The 18,252-nt window shown below is 32.9% G+C and overlaps 1 protein-coding gene across 7 annotated transcripts in view; it reads left to right on the forward strand.

The window, feature by feature from the left end:
* LOC126770030 (RNA-binding protein Musashi homolog Rbp6) overlaps positions 1-18,252 on the forward strand; it is a 487,537-nt gene that overhangs the window by 321,777 nt on the left and 147,508 nt on the right. The window contains exon 1 of one of the 7 annotated variants that reach the window (XM_050489159.1): positions 1,268-1,427. The exons of 5 other annotated variants lie outside the window; for them this stretch is intronic. In XM_050489159.1, coding sequence (XP_050345116.1) covers positions 1,332-1,427 — 96 coding nt within the window. In that variant the 5' untranslated portion in view covers positions 1,268-1,331. Of the gene's footprint in view, positions 1-1,267; positions 1,428-1,565; positions 1,754-18,252 lie in introns of those variants that run through there. One more of the 7 variants, XM_050489160.1, reaches the window with a different exon arrangement.

Consider the following 18,252-nt stretch of genomic DNA (forward strand, 5'->3'; position numbering starts at 1 on the left):
ATGAATGTTTATTTACATAAATATTATAACACCTTGTAAATTTTGTAAGATTATGAAAATATACATGAATCACAATATATACTCGTCGTCTGTTATACAGAAAAGAAACATGAATTATTAAGAAACTATTAAAGTTTTACAATTTTATGCCAAGTCCATATTGCATTCGTCACTGTCTTAAAAGTTTTATTGCAACATATGCAATAGCTACTTACAACAGAATCTCGAAAACATAGCTCTTCGCAAAACTAAAACGAAACCACATACCACCAAAACAATTTGAAAATGGAACAAGGGTGCCTCATACTTTGCATGAAAATACCGAGACGTCAACGTTTACAAATAACTTCTTGCTCCCGTCGCGCCACTTTTTGTTTTCCTCTTACTGAAAGTTATGACACAAATATGAAAACATTAAAATTGAATCGTAGCCAAATATGTTAGTTGTTGAGGAGATGCAAGCGGCCGAGTGGCCGGCGCATACCAATCAGCGGAGATGCCCTCCCGATATGCAGCGAAGGTACCGAGCTACGCCGTAGGCAGGTGCTACGCCTAACGTATGCTGATCGTTACGTGTATAAAATGACTGATTCGACATATGAATTTTTAGCTTGACTAATTTATATGGAAACAAAAATTTCTTATTTATTTAACATATTACTTTTTTTTTAAATTAAGCTTATACATCGAGAAGTTGTCTCGCAATAAAAATGCATAAATTAAATATGAAACTTCAATCTTCATATAAATTTAAACTTTAATAACTATCAAGTTAGTTTTTTTCTTGAAAAAAAATAATAAAACTGCTTTTCGTACATTACTCCGTTTTTATTTTTTTCTTGTAAATAATTAGAAACTTCAAAAACATATTTTCAATCAACTCTTTTAAGATTATAGTTTCATAATTATCAAACCTATAATTTCGATAAATCAATGCTAATTGGAGGTAAGAGTTCGACAGCCGGTTCCATCCCAAGAATATTTCAGAGCCGCCGCGGTGATAAATCAAACTCGAAGCCGTAATGAAAGCGAACGGATCGCGTCGCGAGGAGAGGGAGGAAAAAATATCACGGAAAAAATCAGGTGCGTCCCCCGGTCGGTGCCGAGAGAAAAACAGTCGGGCGTCGCGGCGCTGGGCCGGGGGGGCGGTGGCGTAGCGGTGGGGTGGGGGTGGCGGTCGATGCGGGGCGGGCCGTGCGCGCGCTGGCTGGCGCGTGGGGCGCGTGGGGCGCGTGGGGACTCTCCGCTCGCGCTCACTCGGCCGCGCCGCTCCTCTCGCGCCGACGCCGGCCGCGCCGCGCGCTCTCATCACGTGTCCGCTCCGACTTTACATGTCCAAAGTGCTCAAGTCAGTGCTCCCGATCGCAACCGCGCGAGTGCTCCCGCAGCCGATCTCCGAGCCGGACCCGAACCACACATCGCTCAGGGTTAGTAAGCCAGAGCGTCTTCGCGTTTGTGATCTGCTTCTTCGTCGTGATCGATAGCGCGCGTTGCGAAAAGTTTATTTCGGGAACGTAAAGTTTTTCGAGTGGAGTGCGCGCCTCGGATGCACTTCGCGGGGCCACGAGTGGCCGCCGTCGGCCGCGCGGCGCCGTCGTGTCGCTCTCCGTTCACCGCTTTCGACCCTCGATAAAAACAACAAACAGATTAATCGACCTGACCGTGCAAAAGATTTCAGTGCGAAATTTCGCCCGATTATTTTTATTCAACGGGTCAGATTCGTCGAAGTACGGCCGTAATGTTTTGTATTAATGTACGAAAATGTCGATAAGATAAGAATTGCTACACTAATAGCTAGAAATGAAATTGTAGGATTGCATGTAACGGTGATATTAACTGTGAATAGTTCAAGTTTACCTATATTTTTCTCAAACACGTCGGTCGAATGTTTTATGGAAAAATAAATTTAGGGGCAACAGCATTAATTGACACGTTTCCGTCAGTGTGAGCGTGAAAAGTTCTGTTACATTTTTTCCAATTTTTTTTTTTGGGAAAATAATATTAATATTCATTAATTTTTCTAATACAGTTAAATTTACTAAAACCTAAAAAAAAGTGATTAATGAGTTTTCTATTGAAACAGGTATGTATTTTTACGCCTTTTAAAAAATATGAAAAAATGCCACATCAAATTTTTTGGCAAAATATGAAAAAATTTAAATCGAATACCTCAATCATTACGGCATATTTTATATATTAGATATATTTTTAGATGTAGTACCTGTAAAAAAACACTATTATAGAATTTAATTAATAATAACACCTGTAGCTGGTGCATTTGTTTCTTTCACGCTCATACAGTCGGTCTAGTGATACTAACCGCATTACTTAAATACGCGCCAAGAAATTTCTGTTACGAAAATATTTTTAGCCAAGTGTTATTCTTGATTTATCGCACAAGCGTTCGATTAATATTAATACATGCACAATCCATTTCTGATGTGTTTCATCATAATGGACGCAGTCATTGTATTGTAAAATTAATACGAAATACAATTCGGAAAATATAATGCATTGTTTTTACATGTCACTCGAAAATCTTGTTACGTTTTTAATATAAAAAAAATGTTTTTCAAAAGGTTTCTTTACAAAACGTCATTAAGTTGAGTGTTCAGCTCAACTATACCATTGTTATTATTTATTTCCATAATGAATAGCAATATTAAATTTCTATTTAATATTTTAAGCGTAACTATAAAAAATCATACGCCATAAATGTATGTAATCCATGTTTACATCTTTTAATATTTGTTTTGCGTGACTTCTCGTAAATATTCAATCAGATTTATTGTGAATTATCCACGAGCCGTATTGTGTCAGAAAAGTAGGATTTTACGGTTAAAATTGTGGAAACGCATTATATTAAAAGCTGTGAAATAAAACTCAAGTAGAAAATAGGAGTGTAAGCTCTATTGAATAGTTAGTTGCGTTTATATAACCATCTATATCGGCAAAAGAACACAATATTACGAAAATTCCGCAACCAAATTATTAATATTAAATGATTTAATTTAACTTTAATAATAATGCTACTTACAGGAGTCGTTATAACAGTTCTCTTTTGCAAACAACATAACAAAACCTGAAACATTTTGAAATAGTGCTCTCTCAAAGAACAATAACTTACGGAAAAGCTGTATAAAGTTTTAAAGTTTTATACGAAGTCAAAATACTCGAATCTTTTACCAAATACTTTTATTGTTCATAAAACAATAACATTTTGTCTATGCACTTGGATAGTACGTGGCATTACATTCAATTTATTTATGTAGCATGACGATACAAATATGCTTGTAAGAGCCTACGCGAATGAAGTATTATAATATAAAGGAAAATATTTTTCATTTAGAATTACAAAGTCATCGTTTTTGTGTATTTGACAAAGAAACCATTATGTAGATACAAATTTGTGTTATATTTCAATGTTATAATATCCAAATATTTTCAAACATCAAATTATTAGTTTTTACTATCATTGTATGATAAAATATACAATAAATGATAAATAAACACAAATTCATATAATTATTTATCCAAAAACAATTGATGCTACTTCCGAATATCAAATTTAATAAATTATTTTAAAAATCGCATCAAAATATGAAGTAATATGAAATTTCCAATTACGATTTATTAATCACTTTAAAAAAAGATGGCTGAGTGGAAATAAATATTTAATGTCGTTTCTTTTTAAGCGCAAAACATTATTTCGCTTCTTCATACCGAAATAAAACGGAAACTTTCAAGAATGACAGCGATATGACAGTTTTGATACTTTTAAAAATATTATTTTCCCGTTCGGCCATTAATATAGAATCAATACAATTTGTGGACCTATAAAATAAACGCTTACTTAAAATTACATATTATATAATTATATAAGTAAATAATTTCCGTATTCGAAAATTTAATTTATATTAAATAATTTTAATTAATTTCTGCAGCGTAAATATAGGTCTACAGTTCACTTAACTCTTAATGCACTGTGAATAAGGAACACAGTCTGTTTGAGCCGTAGAGAACAGGTTATACCTGGCGAAAGTTTGGTGAAGCCTAATAGCAATTCGATGTTTCTGTCCGAGTAAGAAACAAACATCACTAATGATCGAGTGGTGACAATGATGATAGATGAAAGTTAAATACATCACGCAGTTGTGATAGGACATGATATATCATATCATATCGTATTTTTCCGTTGCGTATAACTTGCCCATCTTAGTTACGATCAACTGAAATTAGATCACTATCCAATTTCAGTTGATCTAATTCGGTTTTTAAACTTTACTAGCGGAAAGCGAAAAGTATTTTTATCAAGCTAATAGTATTTTTATTATTTATTAATAAAATTAGTTGATTGATAGAAGTATTTGATTGCTGTTTCTAAATTTATAATTATAATAAAACATTGCATTTACAAGTATAACAATACTACAAGAAGCTACTTGGTATAAATTAAATTGAAAATTATTTAAAAACCTAAAGTAAGAGAAGTTTTCATTGATGAACCACTCGATGAAGTTCGTGAAAAAAAATCATTCACAGTTTTGCAAATGTAGGTCACACGTGGAAAAATATTTGTTTTTGATATTTTCATTTATTGATCATGAAATCTCTTATTTGTAGCGCTTAGAAATCTTACATGACTTTTGGTCTGTCTAAACAAGAAACAGACCGACTAAATAAATTAAGAGCATTGAAACTTTTATTGTATAAAAATATATTTATATTTTTTATCACGTAAAATTACTTAATAGGTTTTTGTGTTCAAATTTTTACGGACACTAAAAAATTAACTTATATTTAACATATTAATGATAAAATGAATATACATTTTCTGAATAATATTTCAAAATATGATGTTCAAAAATATAAATATTATTGTATTAAAAAGTGTTAATTGCATATTGTAGTTTACAAAGGAATATAATATAATTATTTATTATCATATATATAGGTTTGATTTAAGAAAAAACATACAATAACTTTTCTTACAATAATAATTCAACGTAATACCGTACCAGTACCGTACCAGATCCGATTTGAGTTTAATCTAAACGAAAAACTTCGCTTAACATAACAACCAAATCTTTACAGTATAATCCATTCATACTTATATGAATCGTTGTTTTGCGGCGCTAAAATTGTTTCATTTTGAGTTTAATTTTGTTCATTTTTAATAAAAATACAACATTGACATAGAATTGCCACAAAAACATATTAACGAAATAAAAAAAAAATCTTTAGTATATAATCTAGCCATGAATAATTATTATATTAATTCAGTTATTTTTACTTATCTCCGAAAGAGTATGTATGTAAGAGTATTTATTTAGTTTGGCAACATGTAATGATGAAATTTCTAATCAAGTTTGAAATAAATTATAGAAAAAGGATCATTTCTGTTGAAAACGTTGTTTGGGTAACGATCAGTACTAAAGTGGGCGGTACTACGACTATACTACATTACTATACATTACGTTCTTTAGCAGCCTTTCGATAAGTACCCGTGGTAATGTGACTTATTCGCTATTTAGCCGTCTGAATGTTCACCTTACAAATTTTATAAACAAAGTATTGACTCAAATCTAATTTCTCTTCCGTTGCATATGTACGCATTGTGAATGTTCACGTTGTGAATTCCTTGTTTAATAAATAATCTTAATATGTGTAATTAATTCACTTTTGAGTGATTACGCTACGTTCATAAATAATGTTTACATTCAAAGCGAACGGAAGAATAGAAATATATGATAAAATAATATGCCCTCAAAGATAAGTTAATTATGGCGTTTTAACTAAACGGATCGTTTGAACTGGGCTCACTCGTGGTATTTGCTGTCTAATTGACCGCTCTGTATAATTGAATATAAAACAAGACCGCCATCGCCTTAAGTTGTTTGACGAAGTAATAGTTGTTCTTGTTCTAATTACTTGTAGTTTGTTTAGAAGCTTATTATTACAGCGGCCACTAATTCCCTGGAGAGCAAAGGGTTGCGGCTCTCTTTACTTATTCAGTGATTACAGTGTAGTCTAATCCGATACATTCTCTTCATAGAATTTAAGATATCAACTAGGGTAGTATATTTATATAGTTATCATCAAAAAATAATCTCAATAGCACAAAAATGAAAATGTTATCAAAATAATTATTTTAAGACCCTTGCGCTATATAACTTTAGTTATAAAGTCCGTGACTTGTAAAAGCACTACTACAATGTATCAAAATGTAACAATTTAATTGAATCATAGTTTGCTTTAATAACTTAAAGCTTAAAGTATAAAAATTATTTTATTTACTCATAAATCCAATAATAAAATATAGTTTTGGTCAATAAAATATTCTCGTGGGAATAAACTGACGTAGGTGTTTAAATAAGCTATTGTTTAGTAAATATAATACAATTTCAAATTTATTTGGAACTGAATATTTTATTTAAAAATAAAAATATATATAAAATGCACATTATCTATGATATATAAATAATTAATTAAAGATCTATGATATATACAGCTTAAACCTACTTTTGTAATTGTTTGTTTAATTGGTCAAATCTAGTAGCTAAATTTGAAACCAGTTGAAGACCAGTTTGAGACCTATTGAACTGAATTTTTGAAATTGAAATTTTGCACTTATATTTGACGTTGGAGACAATAAAATTAATTTATACTAAATTTTGTTCATTTTATTTTACTTTACTTTTATGCGATAAAGTATTTCAATAAAATATAAAGAGATCAATATGACAAATTATTAAGCTAGATGTTTTTTTTTTTTAATTATATTGTGATATGAAAATTGTAAATATTGACCGCGATCTCGACCATTTTTAGCAAGCAATTATAGTTTTAATTAAACTTAAAATTTGAGTCTCGCATACTAAAGAGAATCTGCAGTATTAGGATAAATTTGTTAGAATTATTAAAATTAAAAATCATGTAAGTATTATTATCGTATTGATTATATATATATTTATCAGTATTATTTTTCACTATATTAATAGTAAAACTTTATTAAAAATAAAACAAATTTTTAAAATAAAGTGTAATAAGCGTATATCTTCAGATTTATTAAAATTTGACTATTAAAATATTATGCGGTTAGTCAAATAAATCAAGTTTAAGAGCGTAGATTAAGTATTCGAAGTTATTCGAAGGTAAAATGTAGCCATATTAAAACTTTGCGCGGCGCTCGACCACACTATTCGAATATTTCCTTGATCACATATAATTAATCGTATTAACATATTTTAACTCGTATTAGATTAGAGTTGAACTCGAGCACTCTCACCTCAGAGCAAACTTTCATACTTATGTAGTTTCAATACAGTTGTAAACTTTCTCTATGATCGTAGCACATTAATTACGAACCGTTGGCGGGAGCGAAGCCGAATAGGACGCTGTATGAAGTTTAAACGTGTAGATTTACGATCAACCCTTTCATTAAACAGGTATTAAGGAGACAGATACGTCTATATATTACACATTTGCTCATACAACTTTGGGGACTTTGTATGAAAACATTATACGCACAATTATAATTGCCAAACCTTATCCAATCGTATTTGTAAATATCGCGGATTTATCTAACTCAACTTGGATTACAAAATTGTAAATTAAACTTTAGGATTATATTATATTATTAATATTGAAATGTCCTTATTTGTTCTCTTATATTATGATGTTACTTGGTGATAGGGCGTTGTGCTAACCTTTCGGGATAGTGTCTTTATCCATCTGACCTGACACTAAACGGTAGGTCTCAATATTGTTTGTATTGCGGTTTAAAAGGTAAGTGAGTCAGTGATACGTATTTAAACTTCTAAAAATTACACAAGTTTTTGAGAGAAAAAATTTAACCCTTTCAAAGAAATTTGTCTTACAATATCGTTAAATTATCTTTATACGTTAAACGGTAGACCCTTGTTTTGTTTTACACTTACAAAGAGCAATCGATTTTAAAGCTCGCTGGATTGAAAATTATATGAGAGCCTTAGAGAGACGGGTGCGGGTGCGGTCGTGAGCCGCCAATGCGCTTGTCTTTCGGTTCAGTGGGCTTTCTTTAAATTGGCGACGGCTCCGCTGGCCGCACCGTTTATTGCATCTCCCGCCCGCAGCGTCGCGACGTCCACGATATTGCCTCCATTCGACCTTTAAGCAAATAGAATTTCACAGTCTGTAAATAAGATACCTTCTTTCGTTGAACTTACACACGTTCATGATCAATAGATAGTTTGGTTTCCAGCGAACGTGAAACGTTACATAGTAAATATAACGCGTGTACTATGCTGAAAGATTTTTAGGGGAAATTCGTGCGTGATAAAAACTAATCTTTCAACGCTTGTCAGGAGACATCGTATCGGGTAGCTTTATTTATATTCGTGCTTAGTACTGGGGTCGATCGTGGATAATAGAATATCATATAATATAGTTTTTATTTTGACGAGTGTAAGCAAAGAAAGTTGCGTGACATTCGAATTTAGATCATGGGACCTTTCAAACAATAAGGTCGTCCTGTTCGATGATATCATGCTCCGATCTATTCCGCGGTAATCGGGGACGATCCTTTCGTACCTTATCATGATACATATTGTTGTAAAGGCAATTTTATTGTCTCATACTACTAAGTATTATGGATGTAAGTAAGCATAAAATGTACAATTTATCGTACTATTCGTTTGAATATATTGTGTTTAAAATACAATTTAATATTGTTAATATTATTAAGAATATAATAATTTTACGTTTTTTTTATGTCCTTTACATATCGTGCATAAAATTTTATTTTTACAATATTATAAATGTAATTAAATATTACCATTTTTTGATAGCCATCGTAAAATTTTTTACCTTAGAAAGAAACTGACAAAAAGTGCTACAAATATTTTCGGGTATATCACAGCGATTATACTCTTAATAGTGGCTCACATCTGCAACCAACTCGGCCGGCCTAAGCCTATTGTCGCGGTATGAAGAGGCATCACAAATTCTACCCACGAACTTCTTCACAGTTTATTGTAATTTACAAAACTAAAAGCGGCTTTGCAGCCATCGTTCCCGTGTACGTTTATCTTGCGATTTTATCTTGTACCAGATTTTCGGATTAGATTTGTGCTTCGAATTAATAATAGACTTCATTTGAGAAAATGCGTTTTTATCCTTTAATGGATTTAGTATTCAAGTTAATGTGAATTTATCATGATATGCAAATCTAACACATTTCAAATATTATAATTTCACAATAAAAGATATATCAACGTCAGTGAAAAGGCTGCACTAATGGCATAAATTGTAGAATGAGCACAGAAAACGACCACAGAGTTTTACATAGCTATTTGAAATTCAGTTTCTCACAGTCCACGAAGATTCGAGCGTTCGTTGTTTCACAAATTAGTATAAATTTCATAGTACAAAAAAGCGAGGGAGTAAAATTTTAGAACAAATTGAATTTTCAAATTTAGCTTTTAATTAATAATTTTATTACAAACAACTATTACATTTTGACTGATTTAATCGTTTATTTTTATTTTATTAATAGAAGCTAACAAAAAAATCATTTGTATTTTATAGAAATTTAAATGAATAGTATATAATGTTTTACGTATGTATGCTAAGTGTCTGTATTTTATATAAGTTAATTATATTATGTTCAGTTACGGCGGAGGTTATTAGAAATGCATTGAGCAGACTGGGCGAGTGACAGGACCGGGGAAGCGGGGAGAGGTTCGTTATAGCGTCATATCAATCACTATTGCCGCGAAGCAGATCCCTTGGCACTTGGCCTAGATTCGAAATTACACAAATTTACGTAGTGGGCCTAACCGCCGGCTACCAAGCCCCGGGATTAGGTGTACAGCTTACATTGGATAGGCCGACCTATACAACGCTCAACCGATCCAATCCACGAAAGATTTACCATTCTATTTCTTTTAGTAAATAATATATGAATTCTGAGTATTCTTATTTTGAATGTTTTTTTTTTCTATACTGCCGTAAGAAAACTGCTAATAGGCAAGTTAATAAGTAGAAAAGTTTGAATAAACTTCTCTCAGCTCTTCAATGTGGCAGCCATCAAAAGCGAGTGTCTACTTTAGTGAAAGTTCCCTACTAAGTAGGATTTGTGTTAGACTTACGCTCCTCGAAAGGGATTATAGAAATATTATATTGACAACATATTCAACGTAAGTAATTAGGCGCTCCAAATTGGTGGTATATTATTATTAAATAAATTATAAGGCCTTTCAAGTTTCAATTCGTCGCATAATATAAAGCAAAAATTATTTCAAGTCTGTTGTTCTTTATTAAATACTTTAATGAGGCTTGTGTACTTGAAACTTAGAAGCAATTACGATGTGTTGTCGTTAAATATTTATTAAATTGAATGAAATATTTATGTAAAATTTGCAACGGTAAAACTGGAAAATGACATTAGTTAGCTCGTAGCGAAAAATTTGTTACGTTGCCAAATTTACGACATCTAAGAGGACAAGATCGTATTCATGTATTTGGTTACAAATCAGTATCACACGGAAAAGAATTATTAACAGAAAGTGTGACAAAATGAGAGCAACTGATCGAAAACAAATAACTGTCTATTTTTGTAGTATCTATTTTAATAATAATGCGTAATACCCATTCATTTATAACTCCCGGCGTGGTTCTTGATACAGGCTTGTCCCTAATTCCGACTTAATTAGTGTCACGCAAGTTCCGTAATCCTAGGCTCGAGGATACGCCCGTTCTTAAAATGGAGATTACTCGGAATATCTCGAATTATTAAGCCACTACTACACTATAAATGTTATTAAATTACTTTCGAATAATATATAAACTTCAACATTTAAGAATACTTTATTTATATAGAAGAGAAGGCACATATAAATATCTTTGATATCTTGCTTCTTAACATTTCAAAGTGTGGCAATATTTATGACCCCTCAAGCAACATGTTCGCACGAAAAGTCAACTGCGACGAGGAATTTTAAAAGAACTGAACATAAACATAGTATTTTGAAAACGGAACTTCTTCCGTGGTCGCGTACGACGGATATGCAGGGAAACGCTTGCATACTTAGTAGGCGTGCCTAAAAGACACTGCGGTCTTCATTTTGCTTACAGCGGATTATACGAAACTTAAACATGCCACCTTAATCTGCGACAAACCGTACGTACCAAAACATTAGTCTCACGGCTTTTAGGCTTAATACTATGTTGAATAAATGCCGAAGCTTCTCGGAACTAGTCACCTGCAAGTACATACAAGTATATTCCTAAAACTTAACAGGGATGTCGTAGTCAATGAAGAAAATTATAAAACAATATTTCTAGATAAAAATAATCAACGGTTTTTAACCCGCCACGCTCGGTCATTCTTCTTAATCTTATTAAAATTTTAATCATAATTTTCTACCGTATCGGACGTCAGAAAATTATTTCTAGACTGTTCTCGAACATGTCTTTCGTCAAATTAGTCGCGTTACGGATTTATTCGTGTCAATTTACGAGCGATTTTATTTTTAACGAGACATCAAACATTATCGAGGGCCCCAGTAGAAGTTGCTCAAGCGCCTGTTTACAAATAAGAAACGTCGAGGAGACGAGTGAGTAATAAATTTTATAACACGGAATCGATTTGGATTCGTACGTAATAATAATATATTGGTTCGAATATTGGAATGTTTCGGTGCGCTCGGCCCGCATCTCAAAATAGACCCTCATCAAAGACAAGCAGTTTTGCAGCTGTAAATCCATTTCAGTGTTGCTTGTCCGCATTATAAATTGGAGCGCACTGTGTACATGCGCAAGTCTGTTGGAATGATATTTATACAGAGCGGGCGTCGCGAAATGTCCTGTGACCCCCGCGTCTATATCATTCACATTCGTTTGTGTTTTCTATTAACGCGTCCGAGATACTATTAGCTCGGCTAGATGGACGTTGTAATTTGATTGTATACATTTGCCAAATTAGAGACGGACAGAGTACACAAACTGAGCCAAAATGTTATGTTATTTCACGGATATCCGGAACAAAAATAAACTAAAATGCATTTCCATTTTAGTTTTTAAAAGCTTCTCGATTTTAGTTCATTGAATCTCAGAATTTATGTGAACTCTTTGTTAATTATTCTGTTTTTACCTCTAAATAAATACTACACTTATTAAATATTAAAAGGGTGCTTTACAATTTCACACCAACTCGGGCAGAAAAAGGTATTTAAATAAACTTATACCTCTAGAGGATTAAATAAGATTAGCCAAATACCTCCGGCCGATCTCTAAACCAACATCTTTAATTAAAAATGCTTTTATTATAATTTTTAATACTGATCCGAGTGGGTATTTTATTAACAACGCCAGCAGCTTTACTAAGTACTTGTATATGATAATTCGAGTCAGATTGCATTTGAGGAAACGCGGTGCGCGGCTTCGCTAAGCACTAGACGGCCGCACTGCATAGATTTGCATTTTACGGTTTTGATACGTGAGCGAATATTCAGTACGGTGTCGGCGTAGGTATCTTTTCAATTCGACGCGGCGGGCGCCGAGTGGCCGGTGGAGAGCGCTCGACTAGCGGCGCGTGCTCGAGTGCTCGGGCCGATGCGCCTGCGCACTGCTACCTCCCACCCCCACCTCCACCTCTCGTCAGAAGGTTATTACAATTAACTGCAACCCGACTTAAGCCTCAATTTGGCACTAGCTGCAGATTTAGTGAATATGAAATTGTGTTTTTATACAAAATCAAAAATATTTCCACTTATATTAAAATCAAATTATGCAAATGAGGAGTTCCTATTAATTATAATGATAACTGATCTTACATAATGACGACGTTTGTACATTATGTAATATTAATCATTTAAAAAGTAACTATAGAACTATTTTATATTTTTATTTTATACCTATTAATCATTTTTTTTTAATCATGATGTCCCTCCAACAATTTAGGAGTACAATGCTTCATGTGTATTGTTTAATGGTTGACAATGCGCAGTCTCAAGTACTCCGCTTAACTAGTTTTACGTCTCACCACTTATAAAACTCGTGTCTGTCTGCCACTATCCATTTACAAGATTTTTAAATTACGTTCAACTATAAAGAATTAATTATGTCTCCCCTAATGATTATTATACCTCATTTAATCCTTTCCGTCATGTCTTTGTTGAAATTGTGAAAATAATTTGCTTTCATATATATATTATGTTCGTGTATTAGTTTAGTAGTGTTATTGGTAGGTTGATACCTACTATATTTAATTGCTAAGCGAAATAAAATCATTTTCTTTATTTACTTTGCGGTATCTATATTAACATAAAAATATATCGGCGCAATATTTATTTTTTTGTTTATTTTGAAGACGACATTAAAGATTATAGAAGATCGATCAGAATAATCTAAAAAATAGTACAGTTGGAAAGTTTTCAAATTGGAACATCATATTTGGTTAAAAGAGTAAAAGTTAAATTAGAAAGTAATTAACTAATCAAACATCTGTCAATACGTTATAATAAACTAATGTAATACAATAAACAATATTTAATTGCACGCTATCTTCTGTTTATTCTGCGATTTATAGAACGCAACAGCATAAAATATAAATCATGCGTCAAACGCATAATGAAGGGAGAGGGTGATCCTGTCATCAGACAAGAAGGGTCGAAGTACTCTAGATCATACATTCAATCGGCCGACACTGTATTGAATCACGTAACCGACTTATAGACTAAGCTATTAGTGCTACCGATCCATTTTCTTAAAACGCTTTTATATTAGAAAAACAACTATAAATTAAATATATTTTAACATTAAAAAAAATATAAATTATATAATTATGTCATTATAATTCAATAACGATTCGGAAAGCTATCATTTGATATTCATATTTAAAAAAATATAGAATTACTTGCAATAACAACGTTATCTTATATGACGTTAAGTTTTATGGTAGAAGAAAATTTAAAAAATTCCTCGCGTATGATCCCTATTATTAAATTTCAAAGGAGATTACGATCCGGTAATCTTGAAATATAACGTTCTCTATTTCATTCAGCAAGCTCGTTGTAGAAGAACGCTTAAAATTTATTGACTCTGGTCTTCCCTTGCTATAAAAGTGCAAAAGTTTTTCATGAAACGCACAATTTACTACATTTCTAGCGAATACAAACTAGTTTAATAAAACAAGTACACACACATACGTGATATTAACGTATAATAATTATATTGTGAAAAGTTTAATTCTGCAATGCACCATCCACCGAAAGTTGAAAGGAGCTCAAAAACATTACACGATTCCGATATAATCCTTCAGGCTATTTTTTAAGTACCTGGCTTAAGTACGTTTTTCTCGCGCGTTAATAAATTAAACACGCTCGTATTATTAGCATCGCCCGGTGTCACTTTCTACATGTCTAATTTGAAATTCTATTTACCATACAGTTCTGTAAAGGATATAATTAACTAATTTCTAACTTATGTGTCAGAGAAGCACATTTTCGCAAGTGGTGCGCGAGTACATACCTTTTGTATAATTAAACTGCGGGCAAACCCAGTTTAAGTTTAATCCTATAGCCTCTTGACACCACACTCCCACCCGAAGGGGAGCTTATTTTGTTCGTCAACACTATCGACCGATGCGGAGACGAAAATGTTCAACCCACGCTACAAGTGTCATACGAAATATCACTGTTAGTTAGACGTAAGATGATTCATTTTACATTGTCTTTCATTGTAAAGACGTCAATGTTTTCAGTAGGGATTGGTAAAAATATGATTGTATAATATAGAGTTCACTCAGACGAAATAATTTATAGATTTATATATTTTCTTGACAGGTTTGTATTCGTATTACTTCTTTGCTTTTATTTTTCTTGCAAATTTCGTTGTGTCGAATTTTGAAATATACTCGATTAATTTTCGAATTGTAATATATTCTAAATTCAAACTTTTACTAATCACGTAAATATTTTTACGCATGTTAAACGCGAGTCAAAGTAATTTTCAATGCAGTAGTTTTTTACTTAGTTTCCTTTTGTATTATTCAAACAACTGAAAAATCGTTTATCCATATCGTTGAAGATGAAAGCCGCTTAAAATATATCCGATTGTCCAGCCCCTTGAAGTACAAATGAATGCTCTTAACAACTGTGTGACGGCTTACAACATTTTGGCCCTAATTACGCATTCTCGACATTTGCTTAATGTATGAAAATTTGAAAGAACGAACCATGTTGATGGTACTCGAAACAAAATAATTGCTACGGTCGCGCGGTCCCGGATTCGGCCTCCGCATTCATTATTCACTTTTTATTTCACCCTCCCTCAGCTTATAATTTGACTCGTAACATAAAATCAAGTTTTATTTGATTATGTGTAGAAAAATAGAAAAAAATACTGACCCTTACTTAAAATATGAGATAAATCTTAACAACCCCGGAAATATAATGATAACTTTCTGAGAGTTTTGTCTGGGAAAAAAGTTCCTAATATACTTTGCTTTTGTATTTTATTTTCCCGTTGTATCTTTTTGCACTTGATGTAAGAAAATTTTAACATCTCACCATATTTCAAGACAAAGACGTTGTAGTCAATCTTGACAATGGCGCAAGCTTCGTACAAGTATAGTTTCTTGCATTTGGCAAGAAGGGGGAAAGCGACAAGGCATCATAACGTCTCGCTTTCAGCCACTCGCTAGGCGCGGCTGCATAAAAGAAATAAGTATACCTACCATTCTATATGAATGCAACCCTTGTATATATGGAGTCACTCCGATGTGTTTCGAATGGCTTTCGATGACAAGTGCGCCAAGCTATTTCTCTTTTTAGGTGGCTAAATGCGCCTATTGTTTCGTGAGCGCTCGTGTAAGTATTTCTGAAGTAGAACGGCTTGGTATGCATCTGGGCGTTTTTTCTCTCGCTAAAATAAATTACCTCTCGGCATATGTGAGCCCTTATCGTTCCATTTTTACATCTGTCACATTAAAAATATTTCATTTTTTAATAAATACGAGGCACAACGTAATCGAAGAATGTTTGCTATTCAATACTTACGTAATAATTTTTGTTTGTATAATATGAATTAATTTAAAATTTTACACGCCCTTGTCAAAACATCGATCAGTCGTTATTTATTCAACTCGCGTTGTAATACTGAGAAGTTTGTTCATTTGCATGCATTCGTTTTTTCTTTCGTATTTACTTGTTTGTGCTTACTTTATTGGATATTGAATGAAAACATACAGAAACGAAAAAACAATAAAAAAAAAAATCATTTAATATTTTTCAATTATAAATTCAATATATTTATACAAGAAACTCAATTTACGATCTCGTATCGTTAATTTTGTACGAAGATATTATTATGCTCGTTCATTAATAGTTCGCGTTCTTTATTTAAATTCGTTCAACTTAAACAACACAGTCCGATGGAGCCAAGTTTAGATGTTCCCTGAATTATCTAGTCTACGACACGACAGACATCGAGCATCAGAACGAGACAGATTAATACTGTGCAAGTGTTGGTGAAGCGGAGAAGCAATAACGTTCCGTTAATGTCTGCCATTTAGAACGTACGCGGTTACTGTCTTGCGTCGCTTGCTGTCTGATGTCGAGCACCGCATCCGAGTAGGTATTTATTTCTTGTCGCGTTCCGAGTCTCCAACTGATCTAACGAGACTAGCAACCTAAGCCTCAGAATCACCATCTGTGCGGTCTCTGTATTGTTATAAATGGCACAGATCCGTTGGCAGACGGCGTGCGAGACCTAATGAGCTGTGAAGTAGATAAGGTGCCCGACACAAGAAGACGGGGATCATCCTCGTATCTATGTATGTGGATTGCTTACTGCGAGTGAGGGAACATAGATGTATTTATGTAACATTGAGGGCAATAAGATAAACTTGAATATCTTAAAACAGCACTGAACGTGTATGTACCGTAACTTCCGCTGGCTTCGTGTACTTGTTGATAATACTCTAGTACAACGGAATATACATTTATTAATACAATATGTATTAACTTTAGTATTTATATAATTACTATATGACTTGAACATTACAACATAAATTACTAAAACTTATGAAATATTGTAAATAAAATAATGAATATATCAAGCAAAATGTCTTAGGAGTGAACCTAATATTGATCAAACCAAAATTATTTGTATATCTGCCAAAATCTATTTTGTATTACCGTTTATCTAACCTCTCTATAAATATTATTGTTTAACCTTCGCGCCACTTTGTCTCGATAAAATATGAACTATAAAATTTTCTTTTATAAAATCAATACATTCTTTATGAAATATATTGTAATTTGTAGTATGTGAATAAAGATATAATTTCATTGTATATGTAATTTTGTTTAAGTGTATGACTAGTAAGCCAGTAACTAGTAAGTCGAGATGGCCCAGTGGTTAGAACGCGTGAATCTTAATCGATGATCGTGGGTTCAAACCCGGGCAAGCACCACTGAATTTTCATGTGCTTTCTTTGTGATTATAATTCATCTCGTACTTAACGGTGAAGGAAAACAACGTGAAGAAACCTGCATGTGTCTAATATGTCTTAGGCTTTTTTTCATATTCTGAATATCTTAACTATCGCTTTCAAATAGTCCTTTAAATTAAATAAATTCGATATATTTATGTGGAAACGAAGTTTGCCATTGCCATTGCCAAAAAAAGTTAAAATATTTTTATGCTAAAACTTGTAGCGGTAGATTACTTTGATGTGTTGTGTTATTTTAGATGAAAACTTGTACATGGCATATGGGTGAGAATGTAAAAATTTCAGCAGTGCACTGTCAGAGGCATGTTATGAATTGAGTTAGAGCAAGTTGCGCGACTGTGCGCTTGCAAAGGGACAGCCCGTCGCTGTATTCCGTAATTGATGTGTGTAGCTTTTCATCGCTGCGGCCATTCGGTGTTGGCAGTTACCCGTGGTCAAGTTAGACTAAATTAAATCGTTGTATTTTTCACAACAAAATGACAACGAGTAGCCGAGTCCATTTAACGAGGGGGCGGTAATTTCGTTTGTTCGAGCGCCGGACGCGATGTTTTCATGACACGTTCGAATATTTTGTATCGCGAATAATAGTTTGAATTTTCAATAAAAGGACTTTATTTACATATCAATTATTTCATACCAAATCAATTTTATAAGTTGACATTATTTTCTACAGCAAAAAATCATCTTTTTCATTTTAGATCGGAAACATCTAAAACGATTTTTCGAAATCCCGACGCGATAATGAATCTAGGTAA

This window comes from Nymphalis io, chromosome 8 (assembly GCF_905147045.1).
Source record: "Nymphalis io chromosome 8, ilAglIoxx1.1, whole genome shotgun sequence".
Classification (NCBI taxonomy): domain Eukaryota; kingdom Metazoa; phylum Arthropoda; class Insecta; order Lepidoptera; family Nymphalidae; genus Nymphalis; species Nymphalis io.